The following is a 21,229-nucleotide window of genomic DNA, read 5'->3' as shown; positions in this document are numbered from 1 at the left end:
TTTCTGCAGAACTTAAATCTCAAACCCCACAGATTTTTTTCTTACAGTTGTAACAGCTAAAGCAATTCTGTTTAGATTACCACATAATTGAATGATATTAAAATAGAGGAAAATATTTGTAGTAAGGAAATGCAGTTCTGATAGCACACTCACACAGGCACATGATTAAACAAGGCAGCAGGCGATACAGAATGCAAACCAAAGCTGCACAAAAGTATGTCGGGAATGAGAAGCACCAATACGTCCATAAAAACATGTTTATTTTACGCTCTCTTCCTTATGTGAAGATATTTGTACAGACAGGCGCCAACTACTGCAATGTCAAGAACTACAAGAAACCAGAAAACAAAAAACATGTAACTCTAAAAAATAATTACCAAGGCTGAAAATCTACCAAAAGAAACTAATGTTAGTCATATTTCAGTGGTCAGAATGTTATATTTTTAAAGCACCTATACATTAATATTCTATCTAGACACTTCTCTGTCTAAATGCAATTCCCTGGAATCATTTAAAAAGTCCATAGTAATCCAGAGGTGAATTCTTGCATAATTTATAATATTTGGAATGCAAGTTCATATGACTAATCTCCTTGACAGCAAATACATATATTATTTAGGATTTGTTGATAACTGGACATATAGAATACACAAGAATATACAATCACCAACACAAGGTAGAATATCATGTAAAAAGTCAGGTAGTTCTAGACTGGTTTACTTAATTTCAAGCTATAAAAACTGCCAAAGCTAAAAATATCATTAAAGATGCACTTCTTCACATTAATATTTTGATTTAAGTAGCATCCAAGTGTTGGACACTTACGTACAATAAGAACAATCACGGCAATAAGTCCTCCATCTGAGAAACAAATAAAACCAGTTTGAAGATAATTGAGCACATGTGAGTCTCCAGAGAGTCTGTGCATTTAAACATTGATCAGATTACCCAGAAACTACAGCAAAGAAAAAGTTTATCACCTTAGTTTAGTGTATATAACTGCTAGTGCATCCAGGTCATTTTGATCACAGAACCCTCTCTCTGGTTCAGGCTTAGGGTCTAACTTGGGAAACTCTTAATTAGAACCTTGCTTGTCATTGTTTTGTGCTGCAGTCACCACCCCAGGTTATAAAAATTAGAATTCACTAGGTTAGAGGAAAATTATTTTAGAGAACATATTATCCCACTAGAGTTGGTTTAGTTCAGTCTTCAGTTTATCATTCTTATGATTTTGTTAGAAATTTCATTTCTATTGTTCCTCAAAAGTGAGTCTATCTGATAAGTCATAAATGAAGTTCTATTAGTTGATTACACAGACACAGTTTGCAATCTTCACAAACAATATGTCATTTTATCATTGATACTTCCTCATGTACCCCCACTCCCCAAAAGAAGACACAGTCTTACCAAGAACATTCTAAGCATGAAAATGGAACACCAGGGCACATGGATAAATTATGATTAGAAACTTAAATATGCAGTTCTCTCTTTTTTTTACTATCCAGGGAGTAATAAATAATACTACCAAATCTTAAATCTTAGAAACATTGGCCACTACTGCTTCTGTTTCCAAACTGCCATTCTTTTCATTAAATTTCTATAAGTCACAGCATACAATGTCAGGTTTACCTCTGCTTTTGTCATTTCATAAAAATTATCAAGTGTGTAGCATCTTAGAATGGCCCTGGGTTCACTGGCACAATGATGGCTTGACTGCAGTGTTCAGAGGGAAAACAGAACAAGCCTAAGGCGCATTTCATAAAAAGATAAACCTTACTAAACTAGCCTAATGTAAAGAAAAGTAATATATATTTCTCTTCACTTACTCATCATAACTCCTTATCTTTCACCTAACTGTCACAACTATACTTTATCATTTCCTTTAACATATATTGTGTGAACCTTGTGAGCCTACAGAGTGAAGCCTGACCTAGAAAATAACTAACCCAACTTGAAGTACTCTAAGGCTTATGTATACAAGGTATGAATAGAAAGAAAATCCATTTAAAAATTGCCATTACAAAGTAACACTATCACATGGACAGCAAGTTAGGTTTTGTAAATTTTAACCTACAAACAACCACAGCAATTGAGAATATTACCTCATCTTATTAGGGATCCTTATTTAAGGCATCTCTTAAAAACTGTGTTATCTACATGTGTCTACACATACTACTGCTTACACATGTCATGGTATCTGCACTACTAAAATGAGTACAAATGTCAAATATCACTCCTTTGTGACAGGTTGTTTCTTGTATAACTACAGATAATTGAAATATAATATTTCTGTGTAGAACTCTAAGATTTCATAATGCAGTGTTATGTATAACCAAAATAATACCTAAATTGTCGTCATCATTTGGTGATTCAATACTGAGAGTGGAAAGTCCTAGAAAAAAGAAAAAAAATAAAAATAATTCACAAAAAGAAGTAAATATAAAACTTACTGACCTCGAAATTCAAAAGTTTTGATATTTTGCCTTTGTACAAAATCTTTTAGAATTTCATTTTTCTTATATAAATTATATTAATGTTTTTAATTTAAAGTGCTATTATATTATAGATTCATATTCAATGTCATCAGAATTGTTCCTCCTCTCTAGTAATATTTTCTGTGACAATATTCTGTGGTACAGCATGCAAATTTACCATTAGCGTATTGTCAGTATTAGCCTATAGATTCAATGTAATTCTACTTAAAAAAATTAAGGAGGGCTTAATAAATAATTTAGAGGGCATTTGGCAATACAGAGAAATTTCAACATAACAAGGTCCATTTATGAAATCCCCCAGCTAACATCATACTCAATGCTGAAAGACTGAGAGTTTCTCCCTTAAGATCAGGAACAAGGCAAGATAACTGTTTGTTTTTTTCATTCAACATAATGTTGAAAGTTATAACCCATGAAGTTAGGCAAGAAAAAAAAGCATACAAATTGGAAAGGAAGAAATAAAACAATCTCTGTTTTAGATTATATGATTTTTAAGTAGAAACATGTAGAAATTACACACATACACATGCCCACAAACTTAGCAGTTGGAACTAACAAGTTTGTAGCCTGCAAAGTTGTAGACAGTAACCTGCAATTCTATACACTAACAGTTGCATTTCTATACACTAACAAAGAACAAACAAGGAAGGAAATTGAGCAAACAACTCTACAATAGCATCAAAAAAAGAGTAAAATACTTAGGAAGAAAGTTAACCAAGGAGGTGAAAGACTCCTATCCTGGAAACTACAAAATGTTGTGTCCCTAAAAGAAAGAAAAGACAATATAAATAAATGAAAAGATATCCTGTGTTCATGAACTGGAAGACCTGAGATAATTAAGATGTTAATACTACACAAAATAACCTACAGATCATATGCAACCCCTATCACCATCTGGAATATGCATTTTATATAAATAGAAAATTTCAATATATAATTAATATGCAATCTCAAAGGATTAGGGATAGGCAAAGCAACCATGAAATAGAAGAGTAAAGTTAAGAGAACTCACATTTTCTGTTTTTAAAACTTACTCAAAAGCTACAATAATCAAAACGCGTTGTTATGGGCATAAATACAAATCCATGGAATAGAATACAGAGCTCAGAAATAAACCTTCACATTCACGGTCAAATGATTGTCTGCAAGGGTGGTAAGAACATTTAATTGGGAAAGGGCAATCTTTTCAACAACATTCTTGAAATATCTACATACAGAAGAGTGGAGTTTGATCCTTATATATAAAAATGAATTCAAAATGGATCAAAGAACTAAATATAAGAGCTAAAACTATAAAACTCTTAGTAAGAACATAAAGGACAAGCTTCATGGTTTTGGGTCTGACAGTGATTTCTTGGATGTGACACCAAAAGGACAGGTGACAAAGATGAAAATAGATAAACTGGACTTCATCAAAACTAAAAATGCTTATCCATGGTCACAATCTGCAGAGTGGAAAGGCAATTCATAGAATGGAAGGAAACGTGCAAATAATGCATCTGATAAGGGGTTACCATCGAAAATATATAATAAGCTCCTAAAAGTTCATAGCAGAAAATAACCAAAATCGAAAATGTACAAGAGACTGGAATAGCAATTTTTTCAGAGAAGATATGCAAAGCACCAATAAGCACATGAAAATATATTCTCTAATCATTAGAAAGTGCAAGTAAAACCCACAATGAGAGTACTTCATAGACATTAGGATGGTTAGTATCAAAAAACAGAAAATGACAAGCATTGGAAAAGAGGTGGAGAAATTGGAACTTCTGTGGCTCTCTGGTGGGAATGTAAAATTGGTGCAGCTGCTGTGGGAGACACTGTGGCTATTGCTTAGAAAGTAAACAGAGAACTAGCACATAACCCAGCATTCTATTCCTGGGTGTACACACCCCAAGTTGAAAACAGGCCTTAAACAGTTACTCAAATGCCAATACTCAGAGAAGCAGATTCAAAATAGCCAAAAGTTGGAAACAACTCAAGTGCCTATAGTGAAGTGAATGGACAACAAATGTGGTGTATACTAACAGTGGAATATTATTTAATCATGAAAGGAATAAAGTTCTGATACATGCTACAAGGTAGATGAACCTTGAAAATGTTATGCTAATGTTATGCTTATTATTTCACAATAAGCCAAAATATTTAAATTGATAGATAACTGAAGAACAATTGCCAGGGTTTGGGGGAGGGAAAAATGGAGAGTTATTGTTTAATGGGTATAATGTTTTAATTTGAGATGAAAAAGTTTTGGAATATAGAAGTGATGGTTGCACAACAAGGTGAATGTAGTTAAAGCCACTTATGTAAACTTAAAATGGTTAAAATGGTAAAAATAAAATAAAATAAAATAAAAGTTAATCTGCAAAAAATAGCATGAGTGGCTTGAACATTGCTGAGAAGAAAGTGTTCTGCCAGATAGTAAGGCATGTCATAGTACTACAGTAAAAAATTAAAGATTTGGTGTTGGCACAGCCATGGGCAGAGTTCAATGAACCGAGAAACAATTGGAACACCTATGAATTTCATGTATGATAAAAACTGGCACTTCAAACATTTGGAGAGAAAATAATGAATGTTCATACCAATTTCAGATGTAACAGAATTTAAAGGCAAAGAATGCAATGAAAACATATGGTTAAAAATTTTATAGAATTTCAGCAAGGGGAAGACCTACAACTTTTATAATAAGACACAATTCATATACTCATTAGAGAAAAAAATTGAACCAACCAACTACCTGTTCATGTGAAACTTATGTACATATAAACAACCACTAATGTTAAAATGGTTAAATAAAGTGGTATATATTAAAGACATGAACAAATGGAAACATATACCATGTTCATGGGTTGGAAGAATTATCATCATCAAAAGGTCCATACTACTCAAAGCAATTTACAGATTCAATGCAATACCAATTAAAGTACCAATGGCATATTTTGCAGACAGAGAACAAACATTTCAAAAATTTATATGGAACCATAAACAACCCCAAATAGCTGCTATAATTTTGAGAAAGAAGAGTGAAATAGGAGAGATCACAATACCTTATACCAAACTGTATTACAAGGCCACTGTAATCAAAACAGTCTGGTAATGGCATAAAAACAGGCACATAGACCAATGGAACAGAACAAAGAACCCAGAAATAAACCCAAGTCTCTATGGTCAATTAATATTCAACAAAGGGGGCAACAACATAAAATGGAGTAAAAATAGCCTCTTCAACAAATGGTTTTGGGAGAACTGGACAGCTATATGCAAAAAACTGAAACTTGAGCACCGACTTACACCATCCACAAAGATAAATTCAAAGTGGATAAAAGAATTAAATATAAGCCATGAAACCATTAAAGCCCTAGAGAAGAACATTGGCAGGAAAATCTCAGATATTTCATGCAACAACATTTTTACTGATATGTCCCCTAGAGCAAGGACTATAAAGGAAAGAATAAACAAGTGGGATCTCATCAAAATAAAAATCTTCTGCACGGCTAAAGAAAACAGTATGAAAATAAAAAGAGAATCAACTGTATGGGAAAACATATTTGCCAATGATATCTCAAACAAGGGTTTAATCTCCAAAATACACAAAGAACTTACATGACTCCACTCTAAGAAGACAAGCAACCCAATTAAAAAGTGGGCAAAGCACTAGAAGAGAGAATTCTCCAAGGAGGACATACAGAGGATCCAGAGACACATGAAAAGATGCTCAATATCGCTAGCTATTAAAGAGATGCAAATTAAAACCACAATGAGATACCACTTCACACTGGTCAGAATGGCCATCATAAACAAAGCAACAAACAACAAGAGTTGGAGAGGGTGTGGAGAAAAGGGAATCCTAGTGCACTGTTGGTGGGATTGCAGACTGGTACAACCACTATGGAAAACAGTATGGAATTTTCTCAGAAAACTAAAAATGCATCTGCCTTTTGACCCAGCAATTCCAGTGCTAGGATTATACCCGAAGAATCTTGAAACACCAATCCAAAAGAACCTATGCACCCCAATGTTCATAGCAGCACAATTTACAATAGCCAAGAGCTGGACACAACCTAGGTGTCCATCAGTAAATGAATGGATCCAAAAACTATGGTACATTTACACAATGGAATTCTATGCAGCAGAAAGAAAGAAGGAGCTCCTACCCTTTGTCACAGCATGGATGGAACTGGAAAGCATTATGCTGAGTGAAATGAGCCAGGTGGTGAAAGATAAATACCATATGATCTTACCTTTAACAGGAACCTAAACAACAAAACAAACAAGCAAGCAAAATATAACAAAAGACACTGAAATAGAGAACAGGCTGACTGTATCCAGAGGGGATAGGGGAGGAAATTTCAGGGTAAAAGGAGAAGGGTTTACAGGAACAAGTATAAAGGACACATGGACAAAAACTAAGAAGGGTGGAAATGGGAGGGAAGTGGGGAGCACTGGGGGTGGGTGGGCTGGGATTAGAGTAAAAGAGAAAAGTGTACTTTAACAACAATTAAAATAAATAAATTTAAATTTTAAAAAATGTGGTATATACTAAAATCCACATTAAAAGTATGGGGATAAATCTAAATACAATCTCAGTCTAAGATGTAAATGTAAAATGTGAGAGTTTTAGAAAAATATGAATCGAATAATTCCATTTCTGGTTAACAAAAAGAAAAGAACAGTAAGATACGTGTGTCTACACATTTGAGGATGTGAATGTATAGAGACAGAGACAAGAACATCTAAACTATTAAATGATTAATTCAGTTAATAAACTATAGAAACAGAAGGAGACTAATCTTTTATTCCATATACTTTTGTAATATTTGAAATTTTACAAATATACATTTGTATACTATTACTTATATAGTTAGAAGTTATAAAAAGCAATCTATATCCAAACATATAAAATCTTAAGAGAAAGGTGATTAGTAAAAATAAGGCAAATATAAAAAGCTAAATATGATTCACTTCTTGTTATGGGGGCTTTAATTTATAATAAATTGACAAACCAACAAAAATATTTTAAAAACATAATAGAAAAAATGAGCAAAGAACATGAATAAGTAAATGTGGATGAGAAAAAGTTCAGCTTCTTTGTATATAATGAAACAAACACAAATTAACACATGACATTTTTTACTCATCACCTTATGAAATTCTTAATATAAATCGGATAAAGTGTTACTGAACCTGGTTGACTTGCAGTGGGAGGTGTAGTTGGAACAACAGTCTTGACACCTCAAAAAATAAATTTGATTACATTCACCAGCTTTATCTATACAAAATTAGAGATTTAATTTGACTTTTTATTTTTTTACAAAGATTAATTCTTTCTCTGAATGAAAAATACACACACTTTCCTATCTTTGCAATTCTACTATGGAAAGTTACTATATGGACTTTGCTTAAGAGTGTTCACTGTAGCTTTATATTTTAGAATGGAAGTCCCAGAAATTAACTAATAGAAAATCATAAAAATAAGCTGTTCAAAAAATACGTATCTTTGAAAAACCTGACATCCAATCCCTATTGTACTACATAATTCTTATGTTTTTGATTTTCACTTAGTATTTCACATTTTTCATGTTTGGGCATGCATATCTATCTTCTCATATTTCATATGTTGCTACTGACTTTTTATGTAGTTTCTTCTAACTGATGATAAAAATGATTGAAAGTCCCATGAGGAACTTTGAGACTTCAGGAAAAAACCCTATAGATTATCTTCTTTATAAACAGTTCCTCACAATCCTCTCACCTTTGAAACACTAAACAGTATCTGTGTTATATAAGTCCTTTATGCAATACTATGGCCAACTCTTTCAAAAGAGCTTATCAACTGTACTTGAACAACAAAGTTAAAAAATAAATAACTCAAATCATAAGTGAAACGATTTAGTAAATTGCAAAAAATCCTGGATAAATATAAAATTATTTTATATTTTGAAATAAAAAAATTTAAAAAATAAAAGAGCTGATCAACACAGTATTCCACAGTGCATATACCCACTAGGACCATGTGAATCAACACAGATTGGCTAAAGAGTATAAACTTCACATGCAAACTTAATATATCAGTCTGCAAAAAACCTATCTTTCCCACCTCCAAAACCTCACAGCACTCAGCTAAGGTACTCAAGGATGCTACCAGTTTTCAGGTATAGAAGAATGATAAAAAAGTGTTCTAATTACCGTGTTAACAGGCGTAATTCCCCTCAATCCCTTAAAATATTAGGAGAATAGGAAATATACCAACAAATGAGAAGCCAGTAATGGAAATTTGTTCTGAGTTCAACGTGCTCATGTTTAATGCCCACAGAAATGATATTATTGGAGTAAGTAGAGCTAAATTAGGACCTTGAGTGAGGTCTGCCCAGGCTAAAGCTCTTCCCACCACATTATTCCCCCCTTGTCTACATGGGATACATCCCACAAGCCCCACTGATGCCTGGAAACCTGGAGAGTGCTGAACCATATATACATTGTATTTCTATTATACAAATACAACTATGGTAAAGTTTAACTTATAAATTAGGCAAGGTAAGAGATTAACAACAACTACTAATAAAATGGAACAAATGGAAGTTTACAACTTCCTGTAATAAAAATAATGTGAATGTGGTCTCTCCCTCTGAACATATCTTATTGTACTGCACTCTCCCTTCTTCTAGTGAGGATGTGAGGTGCCATCTCACAATGTGATGAGAAGTGAGGTGAACACACTGAACCAAGGCATGAGTCCCTGGGTGGGGAAGAGTGGGACAGTGTGAGATTTCATCGTGTTGTTCAGAATGGCAAATGACTTGAAACTTATGAGTTACTTATTCCTGGAATTTCCATTTACTATTTTGTGGCCGTGATTGTGGGTAAGTGAAACCACAGAAAGTGAAACTGTGCTTATGTGGTGCCTACTGCATTGCTCTTGGGTCTTGTTTCTGCTGAAACTAGAGAGGAACCAGAGACAGCACCACTGAAATCAGGAGGACGGCTCTGTCCACCATACCAAAATAATCTCCCAAGGCTTAAGCAGAGCAGCTCATCAGAAGTCCATGCAAGAAGTCCTCCATTTCATTCCAATAACAAAAGAGGTTTTCTGCCTTTCAGTTGCTATGAAATCTACTTTCTGTTCCCAAATAAAAATGCCCAGTAAGGAGAAAAAGAATAACTATATGACAAAGGGAAAGGTGGGGGTCTTGTTCTAGAGACAGCAGATGTTTCCCTGTTTAGGTGTTACTACATATGGTACTAGGAGCAAAACTGAATGCAGTCCAGGAAATACAACATCATCCTGCATCATGAAGATACCCTATAGAGTTATCAGCAGATTGTTTTTAAATAACAGATTAGTAACGTTAATGACATAGAAAAGATGTGTATTGAAGAACAAGCCATGGGCCTTTCTCATCACTAGTATTAACTGGAGTGATGCTGCAAGTCATAAATGAACTCCCTTAAGAGCTTCCTGTATGACAGGAACTGTGCTATGTGCTCCAAGTGCATCCCATTCTAACTCTACTATCACCCAGTGAGGAAGACATTAACTCATTTTACACACAAGGAAAGACGTTCAAGGTTTACCTAACTTGTTCCCAAGTTTGTTCCAATGTCTGCAAACTGTGGCAAATAGTTTCAAAATCACTAAGTGTAACAACTACAATGGCTGTGAATAGGTTCTTTCTCCTTGCACAACTAAAAATTATGGATGAGTATAAATCACCAGACATTTAAAGGATTTTTAAAATGTCACCTGGCATTTAAAGAATTTTGGAAAATACAAGCAGATAGTACTAAACCTGAGACACTGGAAATTGTAGTTTTTGTACTGAGAGGTGTTGACACTGGAAAAAAATAAAGAAGACAGGATCAACCATTAGGTAAAAATTTTCATGCTTCAATTTACTGTGAAAAATGATTGCTATACACTTTTACACCTAAAAATGCTGAACAACAGACACCTATGTGATGTATGTAGTGTGCTGAGAATCTACTGAAACACAAATTTTATGTCATATGCTTGTCACAGAAATGAATATGAGATAGAGTTAATTGCAAAAATTGCTTTTCAATTATTCAGTATCATTGATATTTAATGTCTGAGAAATAAAATCTAGAAATAAAAGGCGCCCTTTGTACCTTTAATACATTTTGGCATCTGAGGTTCCCAAGTACTGTTAGGTCCACATGCGATAATGCTACTGCCTTCAAGGTAAAAACCTGGCAGGCATTCAACTGCAACCATCACCTTGTAGTAAAACTTTCTTCCCGCTCCTGACACCAGTCTTCCATTCTCAAACACTGGATGTTCACATTTGACCACTGAAAAGCAGAGAAATTCCAGAATTAATGGAAACCTGTTTTAACACAGAAACAAAAAGACTAGTGCAAAATAGTTATTTCCCCTGGGGACAAAGAGAAAAAATGAAAGGCAGATGTTAATTTAAAAAATAAAGACTTTATTTGTCATTTTTATCATCTTTCCCACTTAGGACAGACTGTCATGATAGATTATTGGTTTCCTATATGTTTTCCCACTACTGACAAGTTTTCAGAAAGGCCTGACTACCACATAGAATTTTCAGGTAAGTTCAAAACAACTTTGGATGCTCTTTACTTCTAGGGATTTCTTAAAATAAATTTAATGCTAACTCTGACTCAGTATCCTGAGGTTTTAGAGAGGCAGGAAAGAAAGGTGCTTGTAAAAAGGTAGTATTTGAGCTCAAATGTTGAAAACAAAGTAGCCACGCAAAGATATGCAGAGAGGAAGTCATCGGCTATCAACATATAAGAACTGGGGTGTTCAAGAAATAGAAAAGCCACTGGAGTTAGGACTCTGTTCCAAATATTTTGCACTGGAACTCAGAGATCGAAAACCACAGTTTATATTGTAATCCCACAGGCCTGGTAAAACATAATATTAGCCCTTGTACCCATGTATTCTAGAATTTACCATTCTGCTCTGCTTCTTAGCACGTAAAATGCTGGGCACCACCNCAGAAAGTCCTGACTACCACATAGAATTTTCAGGTAAGTTCAAAACAACTTTGGATGCTCTTTACTTCTAGGGATTTCTTAAAATAAATTTAATGCTGACTCTGACTCAGTATCCTGAGGTTTTAGAGAGGCTGGAAAGAAAGATGCTTGTAAAAAGGTAGTATTTGAGCTCAAATGTTGAAAACTAAGTAGCCACGCAAAGATATGCAGAGAGGAAGTCATCAGCTATCAACATACAAGAACTGGGGTGTTCAAGAAATAGAAAAGCCACTGGAGTTAGGACTCTGTTCCAAATATTTTGCACTGGAACTCAGAGATCGAAAACCACAGTTTATATTGTAATCCCACAGGCCTGGTAAAACATAATATTAGCCCTTGTATCCATGTATTCTAGAATTTACCATTCTGCTCTGCTTCTTAGCACGTAAAATGCTGGGCACCACCCTCTAGGTTGATTTCAGGATCCAACAATGGGTATGGCAAAATTTGGAAAAAAATCACAAACAAAAGAATACACTGGGCTGGGCATTAAGTACAAGAGAACATCTTATGAGAGTAAATCTGAGCAACGCATAAGGTTCTATCATGAGCTGCCTTGTAAACCAGAAGAGTGCTCTTTGTCCTTACACATAGACCTGAGTTTCCATCAGGTATCTTTTCCCTTCAACTTGAAGAGCCTCCTTTAGCAATTCTTGAAATTAAGTTAGGGTAGTGACAATTCTCTTACCTTTTGTCTCAAAAGGGTTTTTTTTTTTTCAAATTTTCCCTTTAGTTTTAAAAGATTTCTCCTTGATAGAGATTTCTGTTACCTGTTTTATTTTTATTTTTTCAGCACGTTATCGGACAGCATTGTCTTCTTGTCCACATTAAAAGAAGTCAGCTGTTATTCTTACTTAGAGGGATGGGGCAATGTAATACATTTCTTTTGTGTCATTGGCTGCTTTTCCTTTTATCTTTTGTTTTCAGAAGTTTAACCATGATGTGTTTAGTTTAGTGGGGGGTTCTTGATAAATTTTAAAAATTTATTTATCCTGCTAGGGTCACTGAATTTCCTGGACTCATGTGTTGTTGCTTTGGACATAATGTGGATATTTTTGAACATTATTTATTCGAATAGTTCCATACTGTTGTTTTCTCTCTCTTTGTGAAGCTCCATTAACACACATGTTGACTGCCTGCTACTCTTCCCCAGGTTGTGAGTCTTTCTCTTTCTCTCTACATTTTCAAATCAGGCTGGATTTCTATTGTTCTCACTTCATGTTCACTGACCTTTTCTATGTTGTGCTAAACTGCTGTTACTCATGGTAATGATTTTAAGTTAGGTTTACTGTATATAATTTACACACAGTAAAACCATTTAAGCATATAGCTTGAATGAGGTTCAATAAATGCAAACACTGATCATGTAATTTCCAACACAACAGACATGAAAGAGTTCCATTATTCTCTCATATTTCCTTGTGCCATTTTGTAATCCACTCTCTCCACAAGCACCTCCAACCCCCTCCCCCAACCAGCCAACCACTGATCTGTATCACTAGAGTGTTTCTTTTCCAGAGTGTCATAATGGGACACAACCTCTGAGTGCAGCTAGTTTCACTTAGCATAATGCATTTGATGTTCATTGCTGTCATTGTGTGGGTTAGAAGAAGCTTACTGCTTTTTATCGAGGAATGTTAATCCATTATATGGATGTACCACAGCTGTTCATTCATTCACCAGCTGAGAAGTATGTGGATGTTTCCATAATGGGGTGATCACAACTAATGCTGTTTTAAATATTTTTATATAGGTTTGTATGTGAACATATTTTAATTTACTTGGATTGCTGCATTGTACAGAGAGTATATCTTTAACTTTATAAGAAATTGCTAAACAGTGTTCCAAAGTGAACCTACCACTTTGCATTCTTAACAATTATGCCTGAATATTCCACACCCTTGGAATATTGTTCCACACCCTTGCCAGAAGATGGTATTTTTAGTTTCTTGATTTTATTTCCAGCCATTTTAGTAGATGTTTAGTGATATCTCATTGTGGTCCTAAATTATGTTTCTGTATTTATTAATTATACAGACCAACTTTGCATGTACTTTTTGCCACCCATATATTTACTTTGATGAAATAGGGGTCATCAAATATTTTTCTCATTTAAAAAAACTGCATTGTTTTTAAATGATTGTGTTTTGAGATATTTTTATATATCTTTGATACAAATTAACTATCAGATATGTGCTTTGGCAATATTTTCTCCCAGTGTTTGGTGCATTTTTAAAAATTGTTATAAAAATATCTTTTGAGAGCAGAAGTTTTCAGTTTTTTATTTATTTATTTATTTATCTTTAGAGGGGAAGGGAAGGAGAGAGGAAGAGAAACATCAATGTATGGTTGCTTCTCGTGCATCCCCTGCTGGGAACTGGCCTGCAACCCAGGTATGTGCCCTACCTGGGAATTGAACCGCGATCATCTGGCTCGCAGGCCCGCACTCAATCCACTGAGCTACACCAGCCAGGGCAATTTTCAGTTTTTTGAAGGATCACAATTTTGCACTTAAGGAATCTTTGGCCAAGTCATGACTATGATCTGCATTTTCAAGTAAAAGTGTTATAGTTTTGTCTTTAGGTTAAGTCTATGATCTATGTTTACTGCATGTTTGAATATGGTGCCAACGTGGGTTGTGGTTTTCTTTTATGGCATATTGATGTTCAATTGTGCCTGAACTTTTACCACTTTTTCTATTGAATTTGTTTGTACATGTGTGATAAAATCAACTGGGCCCATATGAAAGGGGTTATTCTAGATTCTGTTCTGTTCCACTGTTTTCTATTATATGCGTTGGAGTATGTTGTATAAGGCTTGACACTAGATAGAATGAATCTTTTCTTTTTTTCAAAATTATTTTGACTCTTCTAATTCTTTTATCTTTCCATACAAATTTTAGAATCGGTTTTTCAATTTTTATAAAACTTATACTGGAATTTTTTATTGGGACTATACTCAATTTATAGATCAGATACAGGAAATTGATACTTTTATCATACTGATTCTTGTAATCCATGAACAATGAATGGCTCACTATTATTCTTTCTGGCTTTCAGCCAAGATGGAGGTGTGGGTGGAAATAATGTACCTCCTCACACAAACAAGGACAAGAAAGATTTAGAAACAAAACCACAACAAAAACAGAAAATTGAACTGTACCAAAGTCTGACAACAATGAACCATTCATGCAAACCAGTAAGAAGGATGGAGTTGGTGGCTGGCGGGGAGGGTCACAGCAGGAAAAAGTGGTGGCACCAAACTCACCCAGATGTGCAGGCAGCGGTTGGCAGATCCCAGGCACGGGGTGGCAACCAGCAGACCCAGTGAGGGAGCAAGGTGTCTGGCTGACCGCAGTCACACATTCACGTGCAGATAAACCCGGCAAAAAAAATGAGTAGTGAGACAGACCGTGCAACCCAGGGCCTCAGAAATGGGAATTAAAGCCGAAAATCACTGACTGGAAACCACTTTGCGGGGTTGAGGTGCTGGGAGAGGCTCCCAGCCTCGTAGGAGTGTTTGTTGGAGAGATCCACAGCTTCCTAGAATGTACTCAAGCCCAGGAACCAGCACCAGAAAGGCCAAATTTGCTTGTGGGAAGTGGCAGAGGGGACTGAAATCCGAGAGAGCAGAACAAATGCCATTGCTTCCTCTCTGACCCTGCCCCCACATACCACGTCACAATGTAGCCGCTGGGTCGACCCACCTCGGTGAACACCTAAGCTTTTGCCCCTCACATGTAACAGGCATGAACAGACCAAAACATTATGGCTCAAGAGCTCAAAGCCCCAGAGCCAATACTTCTAAGTAACCAAGAGATAGCCAACCTATCAGATGCACAATTCAAAACACTAGTGATCAGGATGGTCACAGAACTGGTAGATTTTAGTCCAAAATTACATTAAAAAAATGGGGACTTCTGCCAAGATGGAGGCATAGGTGGAAACACTTTGCCTTCTCCCAGAACCAAGTTTGAATACAACAAATGTTTGGAGAACAAAGACGCAGCCAAAGAACAGAAAATTGAACTATACGGAAGTCCAACAACAACAAACCATTCAACTGGACTGGTAAGAGGGGCAGAGCCAGTAGCGGAGCAGGGTTGGGCAGGAAGGATCCCCAGACCCCAGGGGCCCAGGCAGCTCCGCGTCTGGGAAGCTCCCGAACCCAGTGAGGGCTCGGGCCGGCAAGCTGCCTGTGGTCACACATTCATGTGCAGATAAACCAGCAAAGGAGTGAGCAGTGAGACAGACTGTGCAGGCCCCAGCGGGTGAATCCAGTGAGTGCGAAAGGTGGCGGGCTGACCATGGTTGCACATTCCAGTGCAGTGGGACAGACTGCGAGGCCTGCGATGGCGGCCAGAGGCAGCAGAGGGGGCCCGCCATTGCTTTCCTTTGGCCCTGCCCCCACATACAGTGTTAAAACCCAGCGACTGAGTGGCCCAGCCCTAGTGAACACCTAGGGCTCTGCTCCTTATACGTAACAGGCATGAACAGTCCAAAACATGGCACAAGAAGAACTCAAAGCCCCAGAACGGATAACTCTAAGTGACTAGGAAATAGCAAACCTCTCAGATGCACAATTCAAGACAGTGGTGATAAGGATGCTCACAGAACTGGTTGATTTTAGCTACAAATTAGAAGAACATATGAAGGCTAAACTAATTGAAATGAAGGGAAATACACAGGAATACAATAGTGATGGAAAGGAAACTGAGACTCAAATCAATGGAGCGGACCAGAAGGAAGAACGAAACATCCAACCAGAAAAGAATGAAGAAACAAGAGTTCAAAAAAATGAGGAGAGGCTTAGGAACCTCCAGGACATCTTTCAACATTCCAACATCTGAATTATAGGGGTACCAGAAGGGGAAAAGAAACAGCCACGAGTGGAAAACGTATTTGAACAAATAATAAAGGAGAACTTCCCCAGTCTGGCAAAGGAAATAGACTTCCAGGAAATCCAGGAAGCTCAGAGAGTCCCAGAGAAGTTGGACCCAAGAAGGAACACACCAAGGCACATCAGAATTACATTAGCCAAGCCCTGGCTGGTGTAGCTCAGTGGATTGAGCACGGGCCTGCAAACCAGACTATTGAGGTTCGATTCCCAGTCAGGGCACATTCCTGGGTTGCAGGCCAGTTCCCGGCAGGGGCCCGTTCCCAGCAGGGGATGCACGAGAAGCAACCATACATTGATGTTTCTATTCCTCTCTCCTTCCCTTCCCCTCTAAAGATAAATAAACAAAATATTAAAAAAAAGAATTACATTAGCCAAGATTAAAATGAAGGAGAGAATCCTAGAAGCAGCAAGAGATAAGGGGACAGTCACCTACAAAGGAGTGCCCATCAGACTGTCAGCAGATTTCTCAAAAGAGACCTTACAGGCAAGAAGGGGCTGGAAAGAAGTATTCCAAGTCATGAAATTCAAAGACCTACATCCAAGATTGCTCTATCCAGCAAAGCTTTCATTTAGAATGGTAGGGCAGATAAAGTGCTTCTCAGATAAGGTCAAATTCAAGGAGTTCATCATCACCAAGCCCTTATTATATGAAATGTTAAAGGGACTTATCTAAGAAAAAGAAGATAAAAATAAGAATAGTGAAAGGACAGCAAACTCACAGTTATTAACAACCACACCTAAAACAAAAACTAACTAAGCAGACAGGTAGATCAGGAGTGGAGCCACAGAAATAGAGATCGCATGGAGGGTTAGCAACAGGGGAGTGGGAGGAGGAGAAGGGGGAGAAGGTACAGAGAATAAGTAGCATAGATGTTGGGGAGAAAATCGAGTAGTGTGGGAAATGTAGAAGCTAAAGAACTTATGACACATGGACACGAACTAAAGGGGAGGAATGTGGGTGGGACAAGGTGGGCAGGGTGGAGGGGAATGAAAGGGGGGAAATGGCACAAATGTAATGGTGTAATCAACAAAATATATTTTAAAATAAAAAATAATGTCTTCTTTAATTTTTAAAGTGTTTAGTTGTCCTAACCATTCAAATATTGCACAAGTGTTGTTAGATTCATTTATAAATATTTTATGTAGTTCAGAGTTGTAAATGATACTGTTGGGGGAAATCAATAGCTATTTTAAGACACAACAGAGTGACTAGAGAGTGATTTGTTTTTGCAGCCCAGTGGCTTGTTTTTCTTTTGGCTTCTTTGGACTGCTTATCGTCTGCATGCTAGAGATAACGCTCTGCTTCTTTTGCTTCTGTAAGCTGCCTCCTGCTTTGGTGCCAGAAGTAATGGTCCAAAGGACGAGCCCTCCCTTGCTCTATAAAAATAACTGCTCCCCCGCTGCTCAGGGCCCAGAATTTAGAGACTGACTCCTCTGGGTCTGTGCAAGTAAAATAAAACTCCACTCCCTACACCTGAAAGCGGCTGAGTTGTTTTCTGTAACAATACATTTGAATTTCTAATTGTTTATTGCTAGTTATAGATATACCATTGATTTCTGTACATTGAGCTTGTGTCTTGCAACCTTGGTAAGACTTCATTCACTCTTTCATATTTTCCACACAGACAATAATGTCATAACTGAATAAGTCCATTTCTTCCTTTCCCTTATATATGCTTATTTCTATATCTTGCCTTATTGTACTCAGTAGAACCTTCAGTATATAATGATGAGTAGAATGATAGGAGTAGACATCCTTGTCTCATTCCTACCTCAGTTGCAAAATAAATATTTTGTCAAGTGTAATGTCTGTGTGATTCTTGTAGGTGCCTTTTATGAGGTTGAGATAGTTAAGCTCCTTCTATTCCTAGTTTGCTAAGAAGCTTTACCATGAAAGATGATGAATTCTGTCAAATTCTCTTATGATGATTATGTGTCTTTTCTTCTTTATAGTCTCTTTATAAGGTAAATTATACTGATTAATTTATGAATTTGCATTCATGAAAAAAATCTTACTTGATTATGATACATTCTTATTTTTCTATATGACAAAATTTTATTTGTTTAATGATTTTGGTTGCATGTTCATAGTGGATATTGTTTTTAATTTTCCTGCAATGTTTTGTCTGGTTTAGGTGTCAGGGTAATGCTATCCTTATGAGATGAGGTGAGAACTATTTTCTCTTATAGTATTTTATTGAAGAGTTTATATAGAGCTGTTATTATTTATTCCTTAAATGTTTAGTAGAATTCCTAGTGATGACATGGGGCCTGTAGTTCTTTTTGTGAAAAGGCTTAAATGTCAAATTTGTTGGAATAAAGTTGTATGTTATTCCTTATTGTCCTTTAAGTATGTGGAATATTTAGTGATGTTCTCTTCTTCATTGTTGATGTTGGTGATTTGTATCTTGTGTTTTTTTTCTCAGGTTGACTATGAGTTTATCCATTTTACTGCTCTTCTCCAAGAACCAGGTGTTGCTTTCAATGATTCTCCCTACATTTTTTTTCAATTTTATTGATTTCTGTTTTGATTATTTTGTTCTGTTTTCTAGGTCTGAATTCAATTTTCTCTTCTTCCTTAGTTTCTTAAAGTTGAAAGCTCAGATTATCAATCTGAAACTTTTCTCTTGTCCTAATATAAGTATTTCATGCCATGAATATCAGTCTTAGCAATGCTATTGCTGTATTCTAAAACTCCTCAAATGTTGATATATTCTGTTTTCATTTTTATTCAGTTCAGAAGTTTCTAATTTCCCTTGTGACTCCTTATTTTATTGTGGTTTAGTTAGAAGTGTTTTGCATTGTTTTCAAAAATTTGGGAGTTTTACAATTATCTGTTCTGATTTCTACATTCATTCCATTGTAAAGATACTACACTGTAAATAATTTCATTTTTGGAATAAAATTTGTTTTAAAAAATGTATTGCCTAGAATATGGTACTAAAGATTGTTCCATATGCACTTGAAAAGAGAAAATATTTTGCTGTTTTTCACTGGTTCCTTTTGTTCAAGAGTCAAATACCCTCCAGTGTCTCCCTGCTGTTGGTCAATATCTTTAACGTTGTTGTTTAAGTATAGGCAAATTTTTGAGATATTGTGAGTTTGTTTCAGACTATAGCAATAAGTAAGAATCCAAGTAAAGCAAGTCACAATTGTTTTGCTGGTTATGGTATTGCCTTCAATTTGCAAAAAAATGCGATGTGTGTAAACTGCAATAAGGCAAAGCACAATTAAACAAGATAGGCCTATATGTGTTGTCTGGAGTTTATCAATCTTGTCAGTGAGAGGGTTAGTCTTTTACAATTTATTCTACCATTTCCTTCAGTCAGATCTGATGAGTGTGAAGAGGTGTCATACTTGTCGTATAATAACATAAAACTTTCTTAAAGCCGATGCATGTTTTTTGATGCTTTTAAAACAGAACATTTTAATTCATGCATATACATAGTAATAACAATGTCTAAACAGGAATGCCAAGAACATGTGGGGTGAAGAGTGGGAAATTCTACACCTAGAATTATTTTTTATTTTATTTGACATGTATTCAATTAAATTTGAAACGAGTTTAACAGGAAAAAGAAGCAAAGTGGCTTTTTGAAAAATTTGTTGGCCAACGTATTTAAAAGTTGGTAAATTTTCCACACTATTTATGAATGAGAGGAAAATAAATGGAAATATTATTACCTTTACATTCAGGAGGGTGACTGCTCCATGTGTCATGCCCAGAACAAATAAGCCTGTTTTCTCCAATAAGGGAATATTCATCTGGTCCACTTGAAGGATCACAAGTATAAAATACTACTTCATTATACTCAAATGTAACCTTGTGGCTATTGGTGTATCTTCCATTTGATATTTTTCCAGGTGGTTGACACAAAATTTCTTAAAAAGAAAGAAAAAGGATATAAGAGGTAAAACGTGAAAGATTAAGAGGATATTAGTAAAGTTTTGTGAATGACCTTTAATAAATTTAATAATGTATGATTTGTACAATCTAGTTGTGAATCCAGTATTCAGTTAAAAGAAAGTTTTTTGAGAAAATGTACTGTCTCAACACAAACCATTAATAGAGAAATAAAATTTTAGAATAAAACTCGTTTTCTTAAATACCCATATAAAATAAAATACCTAAATAAAATACCTGTATTTATCTGTAAGGCCATGCTAAGTTTTTTTTTTTTCTAATCATAACAGATGCTGGCAATTTAATGAGAAAATATACTTCTGACTAAGGGAAACTCAGGGTTAGTTGAGAAATGCTATATCCCTTCTTAAATCAATAGTTCACAGGTAAGCCAAGATTTTATTGTCTCTTTTTCACTGTCATCCTAACAAGTGTACAGTGAAGTTTTCCAGTGGCTTCACATTGTTTGATGATGCAGTGGAGTGAATCTGGAAGTCTTCCTTTAAGTCAGATACTGAAGAGATTAGAAACAATGTAAAGCATTGCGAACCACTCTGCCTGGTTTCAGGAATTGTAACTGCCTCCCATGGCTAAGGATGAGTGGGCAACCTCCAGAATGCAAGCCACTAAGAAGACAAAGCTTGTTTCTGGTAGCCAACACTGCTTCTGCTTCCTCCCCTGGCCCCAATGCATGGTCGGTTAGTCAGAGATGGTACGACTCCTCAGAGGAGGGGCAACCTAAGTCAGACGTGATCACTTGGGAGGGCACCATGGAAGGACTCTGGGGGCTGCAACAAAGAGAGAGTGATGGACCCTCATCCCCCAGCTATTCTGAAATAGCCCAAGTCCCCATGTCTTCTGGGAGAAGTGCTTCCTGGCTATAATCCACTTAAGCCTAAAAACC

The 21,229-nt window shown here is 36.0% G+C and overlaps 1 protein-coding gene across 2 annotated transcripts in view; it reads right to left on the bottom strand.

Moving 5' to 3' along the window:
• Nucleotides 1–2,093: 2,093 nt before the first annotated feature.
• Nucleotides 2,094–21,229, bottom strand: part of LOC118980776 (membrane cofactor protein-like) — a 55,975-nt gene continuing 36,839 nt past the window's right edge. The window contains exons 3-7 of one of the 2 annotated variants that reach the window (XM_037037415.1): nucleotides 20,106–20,303; nucleotides 10,626–10,808; nucleotides 10,286–10,330; nucleotides 7,683–7,730; nucleotides 2,094–2,392 (exon numbers count right to left, since the gene is read on the bottom strand). In XM_037037415.1, coding sequence (XP_036893310.1) covers nucleotides 2,310–2,392; nucleotides 7,683–7,730; nucleotides 10,286–10,330; nucleotides 10,626–10,808; nucleotides 20,106–20,303 — 557 coding nt within the window. In that variant the 3' untranslated portion in view covers nucleotides 2,094–2,309. The remainder of the gene's footprint in view (nucleotides 2,393–7,682; nucleotides 7,731–10,285; nucleotides 10,331–10,625; nucleotides 10,809–20,105; nucleotides 20,304–21,229) is intronic. The other variant, XM_037037416.1, reaches the window with a different exon arrangement.

This window comes from Sturnira hondurensis, unplaced genomic scaffold (assembly GCF_014824575.4).
Source record: "Sturnira hondurensis isolate 20B ecotype Veracruz unplaced genomic scaffold, ASM1482457v3 Scaffold0023344, whole genome shotgun sequence".
In the NCBI taxonomy this organism is placed as follows: Eukaryota; Metazoa; Chordata; class Mammalia; order Chiroptera; family Phyllostomidae; genus Sturnira; species Sturnira hondurensis.
Note: the sequence above shows the minus strand (reverse complement) of the source record. Positions and strands in the feature narration are given on the sequence as shown.